The sequence below is a fragment of the Eimeria necatrix genome, genomic scaffold (genome assembly GCF_000499385.1).
Source record: "Eimeria necatrix Houghton genomic scaffold, Enh_scaff45, whole genome shotgun sequence".
Classification (NCBI taxonomy): domain Eukaryota; phylum Apicomplexa; class Conoidasida; order Eucoccidiorida; family Eimeriidae; genus Eimeria; species Eimeria necatrix.
In genome coordinates this window covers 22,882-45,020 of record NW_013654809.1, presented here as the reverse complement: position 1 = coordinate 45,020, position 22,139 = coordinate 22,882, and the positions used below count along the sequence as shown (strand labels likewise).

At 48.7% G+C, this 22,139-nt stretch overlaps 4 protein-coding genes across 4 annotated transcripts; all 4 read left to right on the top strand.

Annotated features, from left to right (window-relative positions):
• Positions 1-55: 55 nt before the first annotated feature.
• Positions 56-6,841, top strand: ENH_00055810 (AGAP005082-PA, related, related; the record flags this gene model as incomplete). Its single annotated transcript, XM_013583832.1, has 5 exons — positions 56-2,085; positions 2,243-2,483; positions 2,735-4,442; positions 4,536-6,013; positions 6,164-6,841. 5 exons carry the CDS (start codon positions 56-58, stop codon positions 6,839-6,841), a joined length of 6,135 nt encoding a protein of 2,044 aa, XP_013439286.1.
• A 904-nt stretch (positions 6,842-7,745) lies between these two features.
• Positions 7,746-8,003, top strand: ENH_00055800 (hypothetical protein, conserved; the record flags this gene model as incomplete). Its single annotated transcript, XM_013583831.1, has 1 exon — positions 7,746-8,003. One exon carries the CDS (start codon positions 7,746-7,748, stop codon positions 8,001-8,003), a length of 258 nt encoding a protein of 85 aa, XP_013439285.1.
• A 471-nt stretch (positions 8,004-8,474) lies between these two features.
• On the top strand, positions 8,475-9,740 carry ENH_00055790 (hypothetical protein, conserved; the record flags this gene model as incomplete). Its single annotated transcript, XM_013583830.1, has 3 exons — positions 8,475-8,764; positions 8,884-9,259; positions 9,294-9,740. The coding sequence occupies 3 exons, from the start codon at positions 8,475-8,477 to the stop codon at positions 9,738-9,740; spliced, it is 1,113 nt and encodes a 370-aa protein (XP_013439284.1).
• A 376-nt stretch (positions 9,741-10,116) lies between these two features.
• On the top strand, positions 10,117-15,334 carry ENH_00055780 (hypothetical protein; the record flags this gene model as incomplete). Its single annotated transcript, XM_013583829.1, is given in 4 exon segments — positions 10,117-10,902; positions 11,156-11,218; positions 11,224-11,625; positions 11,729-15,334. Coding segments are annotated over 4 exon segments (4,857 nt in total).
• Positions 15,335-22,139: the final 6,805 nt, after the last annotated feature.

The following is a 22,139-nucleotide window of genomic DNA, read 5'->3' as shown; positions in this document are numbered from 1 at the left end:
GCTTTCATTCACCTCCTCTTTTACCCATCCTTCCACAAGATGCGCCGAAGTAGATATGTGCGCCGCTTTGCATAGGGAGCGCATCCCGACTGCCGAGGAGATGATGACCTACCAGTCTGCCTGGCGTCGACGCCTCCTAGCTCACGCGCTGGCAGCCAGGAACAGTGGAAGGACACTTGACTTGGAACAACCTGAAGGCTGTATGGACACGATGTTTCAAGGTTCTGCCGTTGCCGGCGGCAGCGAATGGGCAGCCCAAATGGCGCTTGATGAGCATTTCATTCAACAATTTGAAACTACATATTGGCCAACTGTCATTCTTCCCATACGACAGCTCGTGCTTCAAGATTTGAAGCGAGAGACTCGATCCCGCCACCCTTTTGGGGTAACGCACTGCGAGCAACGATTCCCAATGGCTACAGGCATGACAGTGGTTTCCGATAATTCCTCGGAAGAAGATTCGAATAGCACAGATGAAAGTGGTAACGCTGACGCTCTTGAATTCAATATTTTCTCATCGAAGCGCCAGGCACAGGTGGACACAGTGCAAGGACTTATGGAAGAAGTGGCAGAAGAAGTATCTGCAGCTTCAGAGGCAGAGCTTCTGATGGCCAAGTGCATACAACAAATGCAGCCACAGCGGTTTTCCAAGAGCGTGCAGTTTGCCGTCCAGCTTGACAACCTCGAGGTGACTTTAGCAGCTGCTTATGAAGCCCCTGCCTGCATACGTGTGACATTAGATGAGCTTTACACCCACATCGCAATGTATTACGATCTCCGAATGTCGGTGGTCGCCGCTTTTGAGGGGGTACAAGTAATTGACAACCTTATGCCAGAATTGTCTCATCGTCGTATTATAGCCAGTAGTTCGCATACGAAACTTAGCAGTGAAGGTCCAACAGACCCCTGCAAAGGCCGGCACAAGGGCAACTACGCAGATATATATCTGTCGCCTTGTAGTCATGCTCGCTGCCTGTCCAGGCAGAGTCTGGACAACCCCCCAGTATCGCCACTGCAACCCGGCAGCAGTGCATGCATCTTAGACTGGAGCGCAAATTGCACATGGCGAGGAGGCTGCCCGTTTGAGCCGCTGAAGAAGACTGCCAATGCGTACAGAGATAACGAACGCGGTAATAATGACGCTGCAGCAGGCGGGTGGCTACGGTTTGATAAGGTTTACGTGCCTCTTGACGGTATCCCGGATATGCGCCTCTACGTCCAAACTCATGGTTCGCTCTTATGCACGATCACGCCTGCTGCAGTAGCATTTGTAGTGCAGTCCCTGCAGGAGCCAGTGCATCTTGTTGAGGGAAGCAGCATCCTAGAGGCTGCCAGCAAAGAAGTTCAAGATGCATTACATCGGAACGAATTGTTTCTTGCCAGGCTTCTTGTAGGCGAAGTCGACCATCCAACAGTCGACATATGCGTTGATATTCCCGTGCCTCAGAAATTACTCCTTCCATTTAGTCATAAGGATGTGCAGTGTCGGGGGCTTCTCTTTCACTCTGGTGCCGTTTCTGTTGACAGCAGTCTACAGCTTTGGCACAATCAGCCGCCAGGAACCTCTCCAGCAGCGGTCCGCAAAGCGTATGATAGATACACGATGGCTGTCACAGGAGCATGTGCGAGGCGGGTGATTAATTGCCAGCAAGTTGAATGGGGACTCTCTGCCTGCCCTCTGAGCTTCTGCTCTCTTTCATTGGAAAGGAAGGCAGAAGTCGCACGAAGCAGCTCCGCTGTTGTGAGAGCAGATGCTGCTGAATCTGGTCTTCAGGGAGCTGAGTCATCCTCACGAAGTCGACGCAGACGCTGTGATTCCCCTGAAGTGCGCTCTGCTGTAAAGAGTCGCCGAGGAATGGTGCTTGAGGGCAGAAAATATGAGGTAGAAGAAGCTGCAGAGACACCCATCAAACCAGCCAATGAAGATGCGGATACTCTTAGGTGCTCCATTTGTCTTGAAAAGAGGACTAATGAGTTTATTTTGTGGCCAACAGGCATGACTGCAAATTTCGATGTCTGTAATAGGATTCACAGTCAGACGGGTCTTCCTGCATTTCGGATCACTCTTCAGGACCAAGGTTTCAGGTAAAGTAGACTCCACACAGTACATTCTGCACAAGAAAATCAGTTCTTCTTTCATGTTGGTCACCTCTGATGGGATGTATTTTCCATTGTGTGTGTCTGATGGCGTCACGCTACTATGTATTTCGTGGTGCCGCAGCTTTCCGGCCTTTGCGCTCAGCGGAGTTTGTATTGGTTTGACGGATAAGGATATCATGGCTCTTGTCGGGCTCTTCTCGCAGGTGAACGCCCTGCAACAAGCATTCCTGTCATTATGGAATGAGCAACCAGTTTCTGATACTGACTCACACGTTGTGCCCATCTCTAGCTCACAAAGTTCCATGCTAGCGCCGCCCCAGAAGAATATGGAAGTTCCACGTTCTGAAATACCGCGGCGAGAATCCTGTGTCAGAAACAAGAAGGTGTGTCTATTCATTTCCCCTGCAGACTCGAGCCACGGACTGCACTGCGTTTCGACAAAATAGTAGTGCTCTGATGCCACACTCTGGTACCCGTGGCTGGCTGGTTTTTGTGCCATACTGCAACCTTCGTTATATTCGCTCAGCCATAGGCATCTTTATACCGTGTTCTGTCGTACAGCTCTATTCACTTCAAAGAGTCCGTCCTAGAATGCTAGCTACAGCCATCCCCAACATGAGTGTACCTGCTTTAGGACAAAAATAACCGCAGGAGGCGAACAATTGATATTGTTCGAGCTTACAGCACTCGAGCACACTGGAAGACTTTAGTTGATGGAGATTCTGGAGGCCTGAGCGATGCCTCGGTGAAGGGGAGCCTGGACTCCATGCACAATATTGAGAAAGGCTCTGCTCTACGACGAGTTGCTCTCTATCTTCATCGCAGTCTCCGTTGCTCTGGTTTGCCTGTGCCAGACCAAGTAGCATCTAATAGAAGCACTGACCGAATGCTTCCTAGTTGTGGAGTGCAGTCAGCTATCTTGCCAGGTGAAGATCTTCCGGAATTGGATGGTAGTAACGGCGCAGCGCTTTCTCCAGATTCTCCAGAGGGCTCTTCAACATTGTTGCCGCCCTCTCTTTCTGCGTACTCGAAGGGCAAGGCCGTTGAAAGTTTTCAGACGGCGGAAAACTCCAGCAAGGGACCATTTGATGTTGATGACAGCAATGCTAACGTCCCCGCAGCACAACAGAGTCCTCAGCAAAGCCCAACGAATGGCTTAGTTGGATTTGACATAAGGCTGAGTCTCTCGATTTTTGAATTTCGACTGTATAAAGAAAGCAAGACAGGCAAATGCAGTTTTGTACGTGGAAACGAAGGTGAACATGCAGTGAGCTTGGAGCACACTCACGCGAAGAACCTCAAGAGTCTCATTGACAACAGTCTGCTGGTGAAATTCGGGGTCAATAGCTCGCGTATCCGGCTCGGCAGTACTTCTCGAAGCACAAAGACAACGGGCAGGGCAAGCTTCGAGGAAATATATGTAGCTCTGGGTCGGCGTGAACCGAATTACTGTATGTGTCTTGAACCACCCGAAGCAACGGAAGAAGGCCGCGGCTGGCCCACAACACTTAAAGAGAGCGCAGTTAAGCACAGAAAACAAGAAGCTAGACCTGCTGATGTGCGCTCTTTGTCTTCGAAAGACTACCTAGCTGCTGGGTGTGCGTATTTAGACCATACTATCAACGATGCAGCTTCCTCAGCCTTTCTGACTGCACTGCCTACAGCGAAGCAGGGCAAGCTTACTCCATTACTTCAGTTTACACTAACGCATACACCCAACAGTATCGATGCTGAAGACGATGCGGGTGATATAGCGGCTGCATTAGTTCAGGCTGCAGCTTCTTACAATAGTTCCTCTTCTAAGGAAAAGCTTCATCCTGCCGCAATACTGGCCTTACAAAAGGCACTACGCAGCGAAAGGGTGAGGCTAACTACCCGGTGGATGTTCCCACCCCCGTTCCCCGGAATGGAAACTGCGGAAGCAAGTCCTTCGTATGCAGATCAGTTGCCTTCTAAGGTACACACACAAGCTTCTGGATACGAGGCTGGGAACACGGCTACCCCTGCTAGGACCCTGTCACAGCCATGGAAGCAACCAGTTGAGGAGGCTGAAGGAAATTCATACTATAGCCGTAATTCATCCTCTTTTGATATTCATAGCAGTGAGGCTGCAGAAGAAGAAGTCTTGGTTGAAGATTTGTCTGGAGGACGATGCTTTCTCGTGCCAGCATATTTGCATGCTGCACTAGCGCCGACGAGGACATGGCAGGCGCTCACTGCCAAAGCTCCCGCTGTTTCTGTTGAGGCTTCGCTATGCCTGAAAGCGCTACTGTGTTCTGTCGATATCCGCTGCAGCCCGCTCAGGCTCACGCTGGATTGGGAGGTGCTCTCAGGACTACTTGGTAGGTGAAAGTGATGGAGAAAGGACACAACTATTTACTTTTGCTGCGATTCCATTGTATATAGCAACGGAAATGTTGTTCTTTATAACTCAGGCATTACTAAAGAAATGATCAGTCAAGCCAGTGAAGCCTATGCTGCGTCTTTTTTGTCCGGATCATCAGCGCCCGCGAGAGACTTATCCGCAGTTTCAGCATGCGAAAATCATGTTCAGCAGTTCCTTCAAACTTCTGCAGAGGAAGGTACAACTATCGCTGGTCTAAGGCGTAAGGAGGAGAAGGAGGAGACCGAAGCAGGCACTAGGTGGGATGGCGGTAGCTTGGACGCCACCCTGATTAGGCAAAACGGTGATGAACTACCATGGAGAGCCCGTGTAAGTATTATCCTAAGTCACTGTGAATTGATCCTTCCCGTGAGTACGCCTTCGCCATTTCCCGACATTTCTTTAGCACAGATGTTCTGTAGTGATGATGGCTTGGCGTGGACGGAACGGACTCCAAGTTTTTCGCAGCGGCACGGTACAGCTACAAAGCGTTTTGGGGAGGAATCTGAAGTAAAGAAAAAGACGCAGGCTCATTCCCCAGATAAGCCAGAGCGACTTTTAAGTTTCACTGCACCAGATCCTTTGAAAACCATGGCTATTTCGGCCACCGCATTCAAGAAAAGCAGGATGAACGGAAAATTTGGAACGGAGAGAGCATTAAGGCCGGGGATGGTGGATTTGCTCGAACCGTTAGTAACTTTAGCCCCCCCCATTTGCGTCGTTTCATGCTCAGCGGCGGTCTCTTTTTATTCAGAATGCCGCTTGGTAAGCGTGCCTAAAGAAGGTTCCTGCTTAGAAAACGCTGAAGGTCCTCAAGACAAAGTAGCCGGAACAGCAGGAATAAAAAAATGCATGAGGCTCGTTGGAAGCGTCTACCAAATTCGTGCAGAGATGCTGCAAGGGCAAGGTGATTTCCAGAATCCAAAGGGGTTTTCTGAGCTAGTTGAGAGCTGGAAGAAGACGAAGGGCTTCTCAGAATTTGATATTCAAAGTTTTCCTGCCCGGGGAGGTTGCTTGAGACCTCCTGGATTCGCCAATCAGGAAGCTTCCCAGCTAACACTTCTCGACAGCCAGCAAATTGCGAAGAGCTTGTATGACAAAAACAGAGAGGGGTGGTCTGGCGCTTCAACTGTATCTCAAATGGTCACGAATTCCGTGCTGGAGCTCCCGACAACAAACACCACGCACCAAAGCAGAGGCTTCCGAGCCAATCTGGAATTTCGCCGTAAAGGCAGAGCCTCTGCCCACAGTCAGTTACTTGTGCGCAAACAAAGTATTGTTGATGGCTGCCGTTGCATAATAACAGCGTCTTACAAATCTTTTGAAAGGCCGAGCAGCAAAAGTGGCGCTGCCGTGCAAAGCCAAGTACGCCAGCATGCAGCGGACTGCATGCCGAACGATACGCCTGAGGGCTATGTTAATAGTCTGCAGTCAGCTTCCTCCAAAGTGCGGTGCACACTTCGCCAGTCACGGACATCTGAGCGTTCCGAAAGTGCAGGGGATTTGCTTTTGGAGCTCGACCCGCTGATAGTAAGTATGGCCATTAGCAACAAATATATGACGTTATCGAAAAAGTAAACTTTTAAAAGCTGCAGCAAACGAAAAGAGCTGCACTTTGCATATCTACTAGTGACGAAATTGGAGCTGGATATTGTAGTGCCGTGTGCTGTCTAATCACAGGTAAACTTGGAGCCTTCCGTAGTCGTCGGTGCAGTCTCTTTGTTTCAGCTGTTACAGAAGTACTTTCTCCCAAATTCTACGGAAGCTCTAGAAGCGAAAGGACCCAAAGACTGTTCAAAAGACTCGCGAAGTGGTGGTACAATGAAACAATCAGGTGGTGTTTGCCGAATAGGTGGGTCTCCTGCTGACGTCGCGACGCCAGCAGTGAATGGAGAAGAGCATTTCCCCAATATTGATCGCCCTGCGTCTCACGCAAACTGCATGATGCCGGGAAACAGCTATTTTCTTGTGGATTCATTGCCCTCGTGTGATGGAAGTCTTCAGCTGTCTTTCAAAACAGCAGAATCTGGGAGCAGCCTACCCTCCAGTTTATTTGACAGGAAAATACCAGGAGGCGCCGGTAATGGCTTCAACTGCAGGCCCGTAGGCGGCTTAAGAGATTTACGAATTAAGGAAACCAATTGCACGAGCAAAGGGCAACAACTGAATGACGCACCCCTTGAATATACCACAGGAGATAACAAAGAAACAACGAATGTCTTGGCGTGGATTTGGGAATCACTAAACAAACTAAATGCTGCTCTGAATGTGAAACTCAAGATGGAATGCATCCAGCTGGAAAGCCCATCTCTACATTTCACAGTGGAGGACATGGAAATATATTCTGCTCTGGAGTGAGTCCTGCAGTATCCCCTAGCTACTATGCACTTTTCACTTTACGTTCAGCCACCGTCTGCAGTGGTAAATCCTTCGGCAACTTCCCCCCTTAACTGCTTGCTTGGGGTGAGTCAGTCTTCTATTGTGGTTGGAAGCTCTGCAATCAAGAACAAAAATTCAAAACTGCCTGTTAATTCCGCCCTTCAACCTGCTGCAGGCGTCCATCGTCTCCAGAGCTCTACCACCAGAAATCAAAACTGGAAAAGCCATCCCACTTGAATGGCGCTAGAAACGCAAAACAACTCCGGCAAAGCTCGCTGTGTGGCCGACTTGTTGTGAAAGCTTCCTCTTCCGACGCTGTTGCTCCAGGTAACCATAGGCGGCCAGAAATAAGGAAGTCCCGTGGCTTAGCATTTTCCAATGCTTCGTCTGGGACTCTTCTCCCTTCTTTAGAAGAACGCCGGACAGTTTTGGAGGACCAGAAAGGCTTCTCTTTTGGCATTAGTCTTATTCTTTCCGCGGAGGCCCTACACAAGGAACGAATCGCTCTGGAGTCTGTCCTAGAACCATGGTTGTGCACTTTGAAAATTCGATACGTACGTCGTCATACTTAGCATTGTCAACAAAGGGAATTTGCCTCGTGGCTTGATGCATGGCTTGTGAGAGTACATGAGTCATGTTTGCTCCTACTGCGCAGACTCCAGCAGATCTTCTGTTGAAGCTGTTACCAGCGTGTCCTCCTGAAGAAAGAAGCACACTCTATTGTAGAGATAGGCCTACAGTGCTGCACCGAACACGATCTGTACGGACTTCTGGAACCCAGAAGAAGGGTCCCACAGTGGAGAGCAGACGGCTGCGTAGCTCTCGTTTTAGGAGGAACACCAAGCCAAACAGCATGCAAAACAGAAAATCCGCATTGCTTTTGATGGACGTTCCCGACAATTCTGAGACTTTGGATAGTCACCATGCGCAAGCTCCCTATTATCAACACGCAAGTGAACGCATCGAGAACCTCCAGAAAGTCGCCAAAATTTGGGGCAAATACGGAACGGAACTTTGCGCAGAAGTGGGCTGCACCTGGATAAATGTGACCACGGCTCCTTTCCTTATGGATTCAATCTTGGATACTGCAAATCTCATAGAGGCAGCTCAACGTACTCTCCAGGAGCAACTTAACAAGTAAGGTACACTCGTTAACCAGTGCTCAGGCGCAATAGTTTTCTCCTTCAGCTCGTTACGTGTTTGCTGAAATCTGCAATATAATACAATCCAATCATGCTGCCTCTTCTGAACAGGCAGCAACGTCTGCGTGCCGCTCTTGAAGGCAGTGCTTCTTCTAGTAAGTTCGCAATATTTGCTCGCGAACTACCGGCAACTCGAGCTCCTGATTTTGAGTCCTGCTAGCGTGGCGTTTGGGGCACTGAAGCATCGTCACTTCACCAACTTCACTCGCTTTTACCATTATGCTTGCTAGTTTGTTTGCCCTGCTCAATCACGTTCCAGTTCACCATGGAACGAGCACGCTCGTCCAGGCACAATTTGGCGTTTGCCAACAGGCTTTCTTCTGCATTCCAAAAGTGACACAAAAAGCACGGATTTTCCCACGAGGAGCGTAGGACTAACTGGCGCTGACTTCCTCTCGAATACGCAGATTATGCAAACAATAATTGAACGTAGCAGCAGAGGTGAAACAGGCGCCAGTCAAGAACACAGTGAGAACAGCCAACCCTTTGTCAAAACCTCTAGCCCTGCAGATTCCTCTTTGCCACAGCTTGATGATAATGAATCAGCGAACAAGTTTAAAAATGAACTGGAAAAAACGGAGGCTGAAAACGGTGGAGGCAGGCTTGCTCGTTTTCGCGAAGCTATCCGGTACTCCTCGAAGACACCGCGAAATCATTCCCACGATACAATCCTCGCGGAAGATCAGCCTTTGCCCTTACTGTAGGTATCACTACTATTCATGACCTCTCATACTGCCGAGATGATGCTGACAACGCTTTGCCTGCTTGCTGCCTAGTAATGATGATGTCCGAGCAACTTTGCTGATTGCTGCTCTCCAGAGTAAACCTCACTGGGTTGCCTCTATTTGTTCATGTAACGAGTCGGGAAAAGCGTACAGTAGAAGCACAGGGAGAAAATAGCAACTCTCTGACATTGGCTAACCACCTTGTAACGGATGACTTTGGTGTTCATCGTCGAAAGGCTCTGGCGGAACTTGTAGAAACGGCATCCAATCCTGCTAATGGGCCCAAAGAAGGAGCATCGGCATACGCTGGAGACTGTCTTGTCGGCAAAGACCGCAGCTTCTGCACTTCTGTGGCCTCTCCTGACAACAAAAGTGCCTTGCTCGGATCCCCAGCAATGGCCGACGAAGGAACTCAAGGCTGGAGACTTCTACGCCATGAGGAAAGCTTTCGTGTACCTCTAGATGACCATGTAAGTTTCCCCTGTCCCCGCGGCTTTCATTAAGAACTACATTAGTTCAGCACAAGTCTCGGCAGAAACCCCTCTGGTGTTGTGCCTGCAGGGCCAGACGAGGAAGGTGGTCGTTCGTGTGCTCATTATGGGATCAGCATTTGAAATAAACGATTTTAACCTCGACGGCAGCCACGTTTCGATCCGCGAGCTACCGTTAACGATACCGGCTCCTTTAAATCATCAAATTCCTAGGGATGCACGGAAAAAGATACGTCACGAGTTGCTGCACTCTTCTGTTCGCATTCTTATCAAAACAGTATTCATACAAAGCAGCAGAACCTTTAATACGTATTTCTCATCGACAATCTCCATTCGAAATAACCTACCTACACCTGTCCTGGTGCGTTCGTTGTCAAAAGACATTCTCGTAATACACATGTTTTTCAGCCGCACTACCTTCCCCATGCCCAACCCTGCTCGCCAGTCCCTTTACAAATAAACAGAGTCACACTGCCACCTCGACCACAGGCCAGTCTGATATAAACAGCATTTACTCGTTTTGCACGATCATATCATTAGAGAATAGTCATTAATAATGACTGAAGGAAACGCCATTGCAGTAGATGGTGACTATAATCTTGTTGCAGGTCTTCCCCCACCCAGCCGTGGCGGTCCTGGAAACGCCTACCGGGAGCTTATCTGCTGGCTTCTCGTGCTACTCTACTGATACAATACGAAGCGTTAGAACAACAGAAGATCCCTCAGCATCTACAAGTGCACCTCCTTGTACTAGTAGCAACAAACATCTCTTAGTTCCTGGGAGTTCCTCGGTGAAAATTGATTCTCTACCACTTGACCAATCTGAAAAGTCTACCATGCATGAAATAGCTTATCACTTAAATTCAGAAGCTAGCTGTGGCAGCGCCTCGAGGTCTTCACCTTCGCCTGATGGAAGGGCTGTACGCGAAGCCATACGGATTCCTGCGTGTTCTCCTTTATTCATTCAAGCTCACGGAGGTATCGGGAACATTCCCGTGTCATGGATTTTACCACGGGCAGCTGTTGCTCATGGGCATCTCTCGCTGGGGCTAGATAAACTGCTTGCCAACATTTTTCCGGAACCACGTTGCTACTCAGTAAAGGGTCCTCAATTGTCTTCTCCTCCCAAACCTGCAGTCATGCAAGAAGATTACTCGTACATCAACAGGCCAGAAACCACGACTTCTTCGTTCTTCTGGAGGCACAAAAACGTGGCGGAGCAAGCGAAGAGTGCAACCACTCCATCAGCAAGCGTCAAGACAAATGGAATGGTTTCAGGGACTCGCGGCTTACAGCAACCGCTGTCGGATGAAGCTCAAGCTACAACAAATTTGTACACAGGAATAACGGAAAGGTGGAGGGACGACATGGCTGTCGAGCCCCTGCTTGTGATCCCTTCACCTTGCCTCACTGCTGCGTCATCTACAGTAGACAACGATCAAATTGACAAATACCTGGGTGTCTGCGAATCTCGCAAATGCAGTGGAGGGCTGCCGCGAGCGGCTGCTTTCAACACGGAACGTTGCACGGTGAGATCACAAAAGCAGCATTTCCTTCCTCGGCCTAATTCCAACGGGCAGCCGAGGGCCCCAGACAATGATGCGGATGGAATGGAAGCCCATGTAAGCAAAATATCAAAAGCTGGGCAGCGCATATTTTCTTATTAATGCACGTACCGCAGCGTCGCTTCTGCATCGCAGCGAGTGAACCCTGACTGATGCTTACACAATTCTGCGAACCACTCCACAATTTACGTTGGCACCTTACATCTATACTAACTCCCTCAGCAATTTCGCCGTCCCCTCTTTGGTGTTACTAGCGCTATTGCTTTGCCCTTTAGCACTTTTGGGCATCCCTTTTTCGCTTTTGTTGAAGCACGCTAGAGCCTGTACAGCAATGAGCATTATTCTAAGGAAAACGGAAATACCTTTGCGGGGATGATTTTCTCAGGTCAAAGCCGTTGTTTTTCGAATACCTTTTTTGTTCAGAGCTACCACCAGTTCTACGCGCTCGCTGTATCTCTAGGAGCCCAACCGCTTCTGCACCAAGCCACCCTTCAACAAATTGCACTGGCAGCGAGTCACAGCGTTACTTCCTATGACTGCCGGCCCCAGGTACTGGAGTTTCTGCACAGAGCTATGCCAGCAGAAAAAATTGATGCGGATTCTTCGAGCGAGACCAACAAAGGGAAATGGGATAATTCCAGTCAAGCTGATATCAATGGCGAAGACGTCAATTACCCTGTCTCCACTGCTATTGCCGTGACTGTCTATGGCCAATCACGGGATTTATTGTCTGAAACAGACCCTCTTTTCTTTGAAGTGGCCCTGAATATGCCTATTAGTGTGAGTCTTTCACTTTTTATTGCACAGCAAATAAATGGCCTTCAAGCTACGAATGCATTTTTAAACTATGGAACCATGCAATTTGCATATGTTTGCTGAGCAGCTAGGAAATCGCCTTTTCGAGAGTCTTCGCGTGTCCATCATCCCGAGCATTAGTTATAAGCTTCAGTGCCAGCCCGTCTCTCCCGCAGGGATTGCGATTCCTGACAATGAAGAACGGCTTCTGTCTTCTACAGAAATCGCCGCTGGAGGAGATATTGACGTACAGTGTGCTGCTAGCGGCTTTGTCTTCGAGCTCGAGACTACGTCAGGCGAAGGAGAGTACCGCCATATTTATGTTTCCAAACCCCTCCTAATAGACTGCCTTGCAGCCGCCCCTGCTAGCGCGTTGGATCTTACAATATGTCTTGCGCGAACCCGCATACTGGACAGTTCAGGAAGCAGAATTCAACAGCATTCAGCTATGTACCGTCACCTGTCTAGGCACCAACCACCAGAGTTTTGTGTCCAAGCTGAGGTGGTTGGTTGGGCTCAACAGAGCATCGCTTCTTTAGGGACGGCTTCGTGCGAAGGAGGCTCACTACCATGTGAGCATGGAGCTCTGACAAATATAAAAAGGCACATGTGGAGCACATGCGTTCGAACCATTCGAATTTTCGCACCCTTTTGGCTGGTCAATCGACAACCAGAAGCCCTTTTTGTATCTTATTGCCACCGTCCTATTCAGTTCATGTCCCCTTTCGACTGGAGGCTTTTGGGAGTACCTTCAGAGGGAAAGGCATACCTTGCCCTTGGTGTCGCTCCTGATGAAGAAGCTACTCACTTTTCTTCGCATAAAGACTTCAGCAGTGGTGCTCTGGCTGAAGATATACGAGCTGCACGTTCAAGGAAGGCGCCAGTCGCGAAGCTGTGTCCAGCATTTCGTGCGGATACTGTTGGGCGTCCGACTGCTGTTTCTGTACCAACACAAGTTCCAAAGAAGGCGCTGTTCAAGCAGAAAAGCAAAAAGTGTTTCCACTTCGGAGTAACAGCGGCTCTGGCTCCTCCTCCGTTCTCCCGCTCCAGAGTAATTAGCATCCATAGCCGTTTTGTGTTGAAGAATTGCCTCCCTTGTGAAATTTGGGTTCGAGAGAGCAGTGGCTCCGCAAGGCCCCTTCGGCTTTCACCAGGGTTCCAAATACCATTTCACCCTGAGGCATTAGGACCCCGAGGCGAAGCCCTTATATGCATCACGAAAACTGACCCTGTTGCAATTGAATCTCTTTTGCGGAAAGCAGCAACTTCAGAAGTGGCAAACTCGCCTTGCGACGGCGAGTCAAAGGCACAGACCATAGAAAAGGCTGTGTGGTCGGCTCAGCTGACAGTAGCCCGCAGCGCGTCCTTTCAAATTCGAGTCAAGAAACCGATGCAGACTGCGCCTAACCCCTTCGGAAACACCGGCCCGCAAGCAGGTCAACGATTACTTGTCAAAGAAGGCAGGGCACTATCGTGGGAATATCACAACATTCAAGTACAGATCCGGTCACTAGAGAGCGCTTCATTCGTGGTGGTATTCAGTGAGCCCGTTGCATCTGAATATCTGTTGGTGAATAATACCAATCATATAATTGCTTTTGCCCAAAGCGGTCTTCGCAGTAAAAGCGTATGGGAGATTCTTGAGAGAGGGCAGCAAGTAGAGTACGCATGGACTGAACCACAACGAGAAAGAAAGTTTCTAAGATTTTCCTTTCGGGATCAAGGCCAGAAGGTGGTAAAGACGTGTGACATCGCGCGAGTTCGCGCTCACCGTCCTCTCACCTTACTGAGCTCGAAGGAAAAAATATATTTTGTTACAGAAGTATCCGGCAGCCGAAGGAGGGTGACTATTACACATGATGCTCCGCAAGGTACAATAAACACATCTTCAGCTGCGCGTAATGTGTGGAGAAGTCTTCAGCATGACATCTTTAGAATTCGGCGAAACAGAAAAAAACAAAGAATCTGGAAAGACGCGGACACGAGAGGGCCAGGTTTACCCAGGAAGAAAGCCTTTCTTCCTTTGCACGCTGTGCCGGCAGAAGTCCCAAGACAAGACCAATCGTTTACTGCGGCCTCACATCGGCCTTCGCAGGCTGTCGTTCTGAAATCGCAATGCAGCAATGAAAGTGCCAATCATCCATGTGGAAAAACAGAAGATACAGCACTTGCGACACAAAGAAGGACAAGACATCTGGAAAGCACTTCAGCAAGAAACAGTTCAAAAATGACCCACAAGGGGACACTGTCTCCCAAAAAAAAGTTGAGATTCCAGCAGATGGGGACAAAGGAGTCAAACTTTACCGTTTCAAGCGGCAGTCCAGCTTCTAGTGGAGAGAGCTCTTTAGCGTCTTCCCTCTTTGAAGAAATTGACGGTCGTGTGCAGACAAATGCAGTGAGCGAATCCGCAATGTCTAAAAGTACTGAAGAAAACGAAAGAATTAGGAGGCGTGGGAAGAAAATTTTTAATTTAAGAGCTAGGAGCACTGGTGGAAACTCGACAAGTCGTGGCGTCCGAAGCGCTATCAAGTGTACTGCGAAGGGCAGACGCAGCCATGGCATGACGCATGAGCTTTTAGGCTCATCATCTTCCAGTGAAATGAACCAAAGGGCAGTGCCATCGGGAAAGAGCACCTTTACGGAGATTGGATTCTACGTGGGAGTTTTTGTGCGAGGTGTAGGTATCTCGCTGGTTGACTCAACTCCCCAGGAACTCGCCTTTTTCGGTTGTACGGGCATTTCTGTTGAGTTAAGGCGGCTCCATAAAGCTTCTATGCAGGATTTCCGTATGTCAGTAGAGGTCCTTCAGGTAGACAATGGCGTTCCTGGTGCTCAGCATCGTACGATCCTGAGGCATGCCACTCCTGAAGAAAGAGTTGAGCTGCACGGCGAAGGCAGTTCAAGCCACACAGCAGATGGCTCAGTTGCCACTGGGGCGTCTGAAGGCTTGCTTCAGTCTGTTATTAAGCCCTTGATAACTTGGAACTCATTCGAAGAGAGCGAAAAGGAAGAGCCGAATTTGTTTTTTCGGCTTCAGCTCGGTGGCCAGTGGAAAAAAGAGGCGACTCTCTTGGATTATCTTGATATAGAACTTGCGCCCATAGCAGTACATGTAGAAGCGGATACCACCTACGTGCTCATGCGCTTTCTGATGCAGCTTCTCCAAAACCGTACCTTTTTCATTGTGTCGCTACAGGAACGCAACGTGCAGTTAGTGCGAGAGGCAGCTGCCAACAGACCAGACACCTCTGGCTACCAACAGCTGCGGGCATTTCCAGAAGCAAGAGTTCCCATAGCTAGCAGCATGAAACCGCTCTACATTCGTGCACTTGCCATTCGGCCTATTCTCCTCATTTTGTCGACTCGCTCTCAGCGAGTGCAGCAGGGACATATAACCAGGGGTCATGAAGATTTCTTAGCTATGCGCCAATTCGAAGTTGTTGGGGACCGGATGACCGACATTACAAACTTCCCGTTGAAAGCCCGCCTTTTTGTCCAGCAGTGTGTTTTTACCAATGGAGAGCAGCTAGCTGCTGATATAGCATACTCTTATATTCAGCAGTGCATTTGGCAGCTTCACAAACTTCTGGCGTCAATAGACGTCATTGGGAATCCTCTGCGCCTTATCACTGGAGTGTCTTCCAGCTTAAGGATCGCCACTGCACATCACTCCGAAGGTACGCTTATTGCCTGACCATATATATGCGCGCATTTGGATAAAGAGAGTTTATTTATTTTGCAGGAGAAGGGGAAATTCCTTTCAGCGCCTTCAGCGGGGCAACGACATGCAAATGCAGAAACAATGCATCATGTGTAATAACTGCGTGATTTTGCCAGTTAGAAAACAGTGTTTCCTTGTTATTTACTTTTTTCTGCACCAAGGTCGTGACAGAAAACAAATGTGGTGCCTTCAGAGATTTCAAGCTTCGATGGAAAGACATGGAAGCTTGTCCACTGTCTATCAACGCTGGTACTGAACTTCGCTAGCGAGTTCTTCGCTTCCGTCAGCAACATAGCTGCAGGCTTTATAAAGCTTTCGAAGTTGCTAGGTATTACGGATGTTGCAGCTATTCTGTCTGCTTGGCCCGAGTCTGTAAGAGTGCCTCGCTCGCGCATTGAACGTCCAGAATCCTTTCTCGACGGCATTTCGGCTGGCTTTTTCGGGTCTCTCCAGCTCGTTGGAGGATCCATACTAACACTGAAGCAATTCATAACGCGACGAGAAGTCGAATCTGGTGTAGGGGGATTCTTAAAGGGCGTCATTCAACGGTTAGCGTTTCTTTTTGGATCGCCGGCAGTCGCTACGCTTATTTTTGTCACAGCTGCAGCTGCAGGGGTTAGCTGTGCTCTTCGTCACAAGCCAGTCATAGAAAAAATTCGGCCACGTCGCGTGTTTCCCCCGCAGATGACAGTTTTGCAGTATGGACCCCACACAGCCCGTGCAATGACTTTACTGGAGACAGGCACCAAGAAAAATCTTGTGGAGGCGATGTTACAACCGGGAATTGCAGCTTTCCCTCTCCCCCAAAGCAGAATAACACATTCCCGCAGGCGAAGGCATTTTGAGGAAGGCGCAAAAACTCAAGCGAAAGACTACTTGCTGGTGACATCTGATTTTCTGGTATGCCTGTGTGATGGACACCCACAGTGGGTATGCCGGAAAGAAGACATTCGAGAATGTTCGGTCAAGATGCCAGCTTTTTTGCTCGGTGCTCTACTTGCCCAGAAAGATTTATTTTTAAGGTATAGGGGGAAAAAAGAAGCTTCGTATGCCCATGAGGGCACTGACAATTCCGCAGCGAAGCCTCAGAAGCCATTCAACGAGCAAGCAAGCCTTTGTGTAGTACAAATAAAAGTTGCTAATAAACTCAGATTGCCTGACAAGGTCCTTCGTAACTTTTCGGCAGCTTATAAGGCGTACCTTTCCCACGCTACTGCGAAACAGAGCGTCGTCCAGGCCTTAAAAGATAGTCTAGGACTTCACTGCAACAATAGTGCATACAGCATCGTTCTCGGTCTTCCCTCCGTCCAGGCATGCCATGCAGATGATCAGAATGCAATGAGGCTCGATAAGGCCATCTCAATTGTCGAAGTAGAACAAGCTTGCACCCGACTAGACCCACCGTCACGGCGAAGCCACAGGACGCATTGTAAGAAAGGCAAGTTGGCAGGAGAAATTACGAACATTCAGATCTCAGATGATTGCTCACTTCGACGCAGCGGCCGCAGTGAACATTCCTTTCCTTGGTTCCCGTTGCGCTGTCAAGCTTTCTGTCGACGACGGGCTTTCGTAAGCCATAGGAATTCTGTGGATGCGAATTCACGGCTTTCTTCAAGATTACAGTGCACCTGGCTTCGTTCTCTGTGGTCGACTAACCCTCCTCACGAACCAGATGAAGTTATATTTACCATTGGTGCACCAGATGGTGACATTGCCCTACAGATCTTTGATGCCCTCTGCAGCACTCTTGAATCATACGTAATGGCCAAACAAAGCGGGGAGACTGCTGCGACACAGCATCTCGCGCAATCAAGCAAATAAGGCCATGCAGGCTTGCACCAAATTCCGACGCTAGCCATAACCGATTATCGTGCACATCCTCCCAGTGGCCCTTACTTTAAGGCAACCAGCAAGCCACGGAGATACCCCATGGTCCTGTGCAGCGCCTCTCCATTGAACAGTTGCGCACTGTTAAACTGACACTGGAACGCTTAACTAACCTATGAATTAAGAGGAAGCAGAACAAACCAAATATACTCCAGGGGCCAATAGAGATGAGCGTTTTCACCAGTCTACGCAGGCTAGCGTAATCGAAGAAAGCAGGAACACCAGAGCGTGAACCTGGCACGCACCACTCGTGCTGCCCAATTAAGGGTTTTGACGGCGATGTGGATGAATCGGACAGCATCATTTTAGTTGACATTCTGGCTAAGACTCCATGCGAGCTCCCTCCTGAATCGCAAGTAACGGACTTTGTTCGTAAAGTTTTATACTTTCTGTTTTGACAACGCCGCAAAGCTTACCCAAAAGGTAATTTTTCGAGACTGTGAGATGGTCGCGTCTGCAGCAGTTCTTATCAATACACTCAGTTTAGGCTCCGCGAAGGTTCATGAAACCCAACCAAGAATTTGTTGGCAGGTAACGGTATAACTGAAAGCGTGAACGTGTGCAAAAGTGTCTTGCCACTTCCAAACTTTTCAAATGTGGCTATAAACTCCCGTTGATTGAACTGCATTGAAAATGCTACTACGCTTTCTGTGACGCTGAGGATGCTGGCAGGCCGCAATCTTCTGTTTATTCCATTATGGTAATATTACCGCTTGCCGGAATTAGCTCCTCCATCTTCTTCCCCAGCCACCACCTCGACGCTCTGGTAAGGTTCCACCCTGGCGGTGTCTACGAAAGACGGTATGGAGAGATTGCAAGAGGTATCGCCAAACCGCAGAGACGGCGGTACGAATTTCACATAAAATTTCATCGCACATTGGCGCAACATAGTACCCATACTCTTGATGCTTCCTAGCGAACGGATTATGTCCCTGCCACGAATACTAACAATATTGGAGAAGTTGCCTGGTGCAGCGGTGTTTCTCAGAACGCTTAATTGGGTCCCTCTAGACCGAACTTGCGCGAATAAATTGGTGCTTATGGGCCGATTCTACTTTTGCTGAGAACTGAAGCCGAGCAAAGCAGCTCAACTCTGTGGAGATCTTTGATAAACTCGCTTTTGCTTGATATTTTGGCTCCATGCTAGCGACAGTTCTCCTTATGGGGACCCAGGCTTTCTCCACCCACCGCGACCGATACTCATAGAACTGACCAAACAAGTGCGTTGGCTCTACCGGAGGGACTGCTGAAAAACTACTGAATCTGCTCACGGTTATAAACATTATTTGCTAACTGGCCCCTTGCAGGAAGCGCGCAGATGCACACGCAAGAGCGTGCACAAAAAGATATCGCAGCAGTGAACTCGAGACCCTGCACTCTAATGACCCAATTTGAGAGTTGTTTCTGTCCGAAAATAGTAGCAATCAGCGCGTGAAGCACTTTCGACGCTGCATCCACTCGACCTTCTTCGAAGGGCCTCAGCGAATTCGACAGTCACGTATACATCGTCCTACGAAACCAAAAGGTCATGCGATCCTCATTTCTTCCACTTCTGTATTATCTTCAAATTGCTTGTTCGTTTACAATCCATTTCTACCTGGAAATACCGGTTTCACGACTTAGCTGAAGCGCATCCACAAACCTTTCTGGCCAACAGCGATCCCTGTTAATCCTTCTTCAGTTCAAGCTACCAGGCAGAGTAAATTTACTTCGAATGCAGACGCAACACCTTTTTCCTCAACAATATTTCTGTCTTCTCATATAACAAGTCCGGCAAGAGTCTACCGACATGGCATTGCGGTGCGCTAGCGTCGTCACAGCGCCGAGCGTCGCCATTTTTTAATCTGCATCTGGGTATCTCGTTCATACCCTATAATAGTTCATATTCCACGCAACATGGTGCCTTTGCTGGATAGGTCGTCTCCGGCTCAGTGAGCCGAGCAGAGTGCGCCTTGTACTTACACTAGGATACACTGAGAAGCAGCTTTGCAGCTTGCGCTGGAATAGGAAATGACTGGCCTACATGCTCCTGCTCAAAACCGCCCCTTGGTCATCCGAATTACATTCTAGACATGTTCCTGTCGCATTCATAATAGCGGAAATGCCAGGGATCGCAGTGCACGCAAGTACTGATGCATCAAATATCGCAACTTTTATGCCACATGCGGCATCGCGTCAGCGTCGCTCTTTCTGCCATGCGATCTCATTAATATTGACTTGTGTGGATTGGTTGAGGCAGCCACTGTGCTTGATCATTGCTTTTTTCAGCAACATGTGAGCATTTGCTAAATCTGTCTGTACTGACGATACTACAGACGGCTGGCGAATTCGGTTTCGCTGTGAGCCGATGCAGAGACCACCTTTTTACCTGGCCGGTCGGTACATGGGTTCCTGTAACAAAAGCGTTGCGCATGCACAGGCCGAATAGTGGTGTGACAAGCCAGTTTCTGTCTGGCTGAGGCGCGAGTTTCGTGGAAGAACGCGATGCTAGAAGAACGGGAACACCTATGCAGGTGGACGTTCAGCGTTTTTCTTCCGGGCTATAATGAGGTAATTCGCTATTAGAAAATCAGCTCAGTGGACTTTAAATGCTAGGAGCAGAAGGTCGACTTTGCAGAAACAGAACTGTGGCTGTGAATTGCTGAACCGTTGCATGTTCGGTGCGTTTTTCCACCAGGACGCTTTCTCGTGTGTATCTTCGTTTATTACAGTGCCGGCGTTCCTTTGGCTGCATGGACCAGATAGAGTTGTGTGTTTGTGTGTGCGTGACGGTATCTGTTCTTGGTCTTTTGTTTAGTGTGCTGCGTGAACATTAGTAATGACGTACATAGTCGCGGGCTACGCCGCTTCACGGCGTAGTGGTCTTTAGTCCTCGAGCTTAGCAAGCGAAAAGTAAAGACTATGAGCAGGCATTCCGGTTTGCATTTCCTAACTAAGATTACGAACGTGGTTAATAAACCCTGCCTGCTTGCCTGCAACTGCAAAATTCCAACCAACAACAGTAAACAAATGCGAAAGCACAACATGTAGTCTTCAGGATATTCGAATGGAGTCTGCACCGCTGCCATTCCTTTATTAGGACTACTCAGTATGTTGTCCTTGAAAAAACCAGCCGTGTGCACTTATCCCAGTAAGTGCACCTTCGCTTTGCAAGATTCACGCACAATCAGCCTGCCGCCTCCGCGCTACATGCGAACAGACCGCACGCAAATTAGGGGGCAAGCACAAAACAAACCCGTAACGAACATCTGCAGAGGCACAGGAAAGCTCGATTTCTATGTAAACGAATTCCTAAGCGGAGGCCTCGGGCAACAGTTTGTCGACCTCGTATTAAAACTATCAAGGAAGTGCATTGGATCAAAGCACCGCCCTCCAGCCAAGCTGGCTTTCGCTTTCTTTTGAAGGTCAGTTTGGTCTTGAATATTTGTAATACAGTTCCAGGGGCAGTGCTCAAAAACTAAATCTTGCCAGAACTGTTTGCATTAGCGTCACCCTGTGCCTCCGTAGAGACATATGGGTCCGCTTTTACTTGAGCACGAGCTGTCGTAGAGTACGTGGGCAATGCATGCAGGATTGAGTACGTGGGGGAATGGTTTGTGCGACCTAAAATTTGCGCAGTACTTACTGCAACTAAGAGTCGTGGTAATAATCAACTTCACAAAAGTCACTTGTGAGAGGTGCCACATATAGTCGTACTGTAGAAATGCAAAGACACTCTCAAGTGAGACCAAGCGTACTTCTAGAGCAGGGAATCCTTTGGTAAGAGAAGTGAACCTGGATTTTTCCACAGAATCTTTAGAGGAGCTGTATCGCATAATATAGTATTTTCGGAGCTGTATCGCACAACATAGGATTTTCTTAGAAGGCACTGCAATCAATGCGCTGCGGGCAAACTGGCAGCAATGCCTTGTGCGCTGAAAAATTTGATCGATGAGAAGTTTGAGCGTCCACTCAGATATGCAATTGAGAACGCGTCTCCATTATTCACTCGTGAGCCCACACATTTGCTGTCTGAAGTTCTTCAACAGATTAGTGCCCCAACGCAGGTTAGGATCTACTTCATAGTCTCCAAATCCTGTCCTAAACCATACACGTTGGCGCAGGGAGGCAAAGCACACGTAGTACACAGGGAAACGCCCAATAGTGCTTGGGCCTGTGTGTGATGAGTTGCCCCCACTTACCAGTGGTGACCGGGCTCTCCAAAAATACTCCAGGACACCGCTATGCATGGAGGGTCCCCGCAAGAAATTGACTGAGACTTGATCAGACGAACCAGCGGACGTGCGCCCAGCAGACACCTCTCAGGCTCCAATGCAGCTATTCCTTTTGAGAGACAAGCATTTTATTTATCTCTTGCAAAACAGGAAAATTGTTGTTGAAGATACTAGCACCTTCATAGATTGGGTTATGAATATATATACATTCATTTCAGCACCAGAGCAAGCAATTTCACACATGAAACTGCCGAGGCCGTAGAAACAAAGCTGATTAATGGCAACTTGTAACCTGTACTCTCTGTGCTTGCAGGCCTAAAAATTGTGAGTACGATACATAGTAGGCTTCATCTACGGAAAATGTTCTCCTTTTGCATCGTTTAAAGGGCTCTATGTACCCAACATTCCTGTCAATCCGACAAAATTGGGCTTTCTTGTTTGACGAAGACTGTGCGATCGGCTGCAGCAACGGTGCGGTGGGTGCAAGACAAAGACTTGACCAGTTCAGCCAGCAGATTTACACCCATTAAACATCTGTCATTAAATGTCCATGATTGGAATAATCTATCAACATAGAAGTTGACGCTCAAAAAAGTGTGTAGATTTGCTGGCGAAGCTTGACACTAGTTGCACGCATTGGTGCTTCGCCACTGGCGACGGGAACATCGCGACCGCCC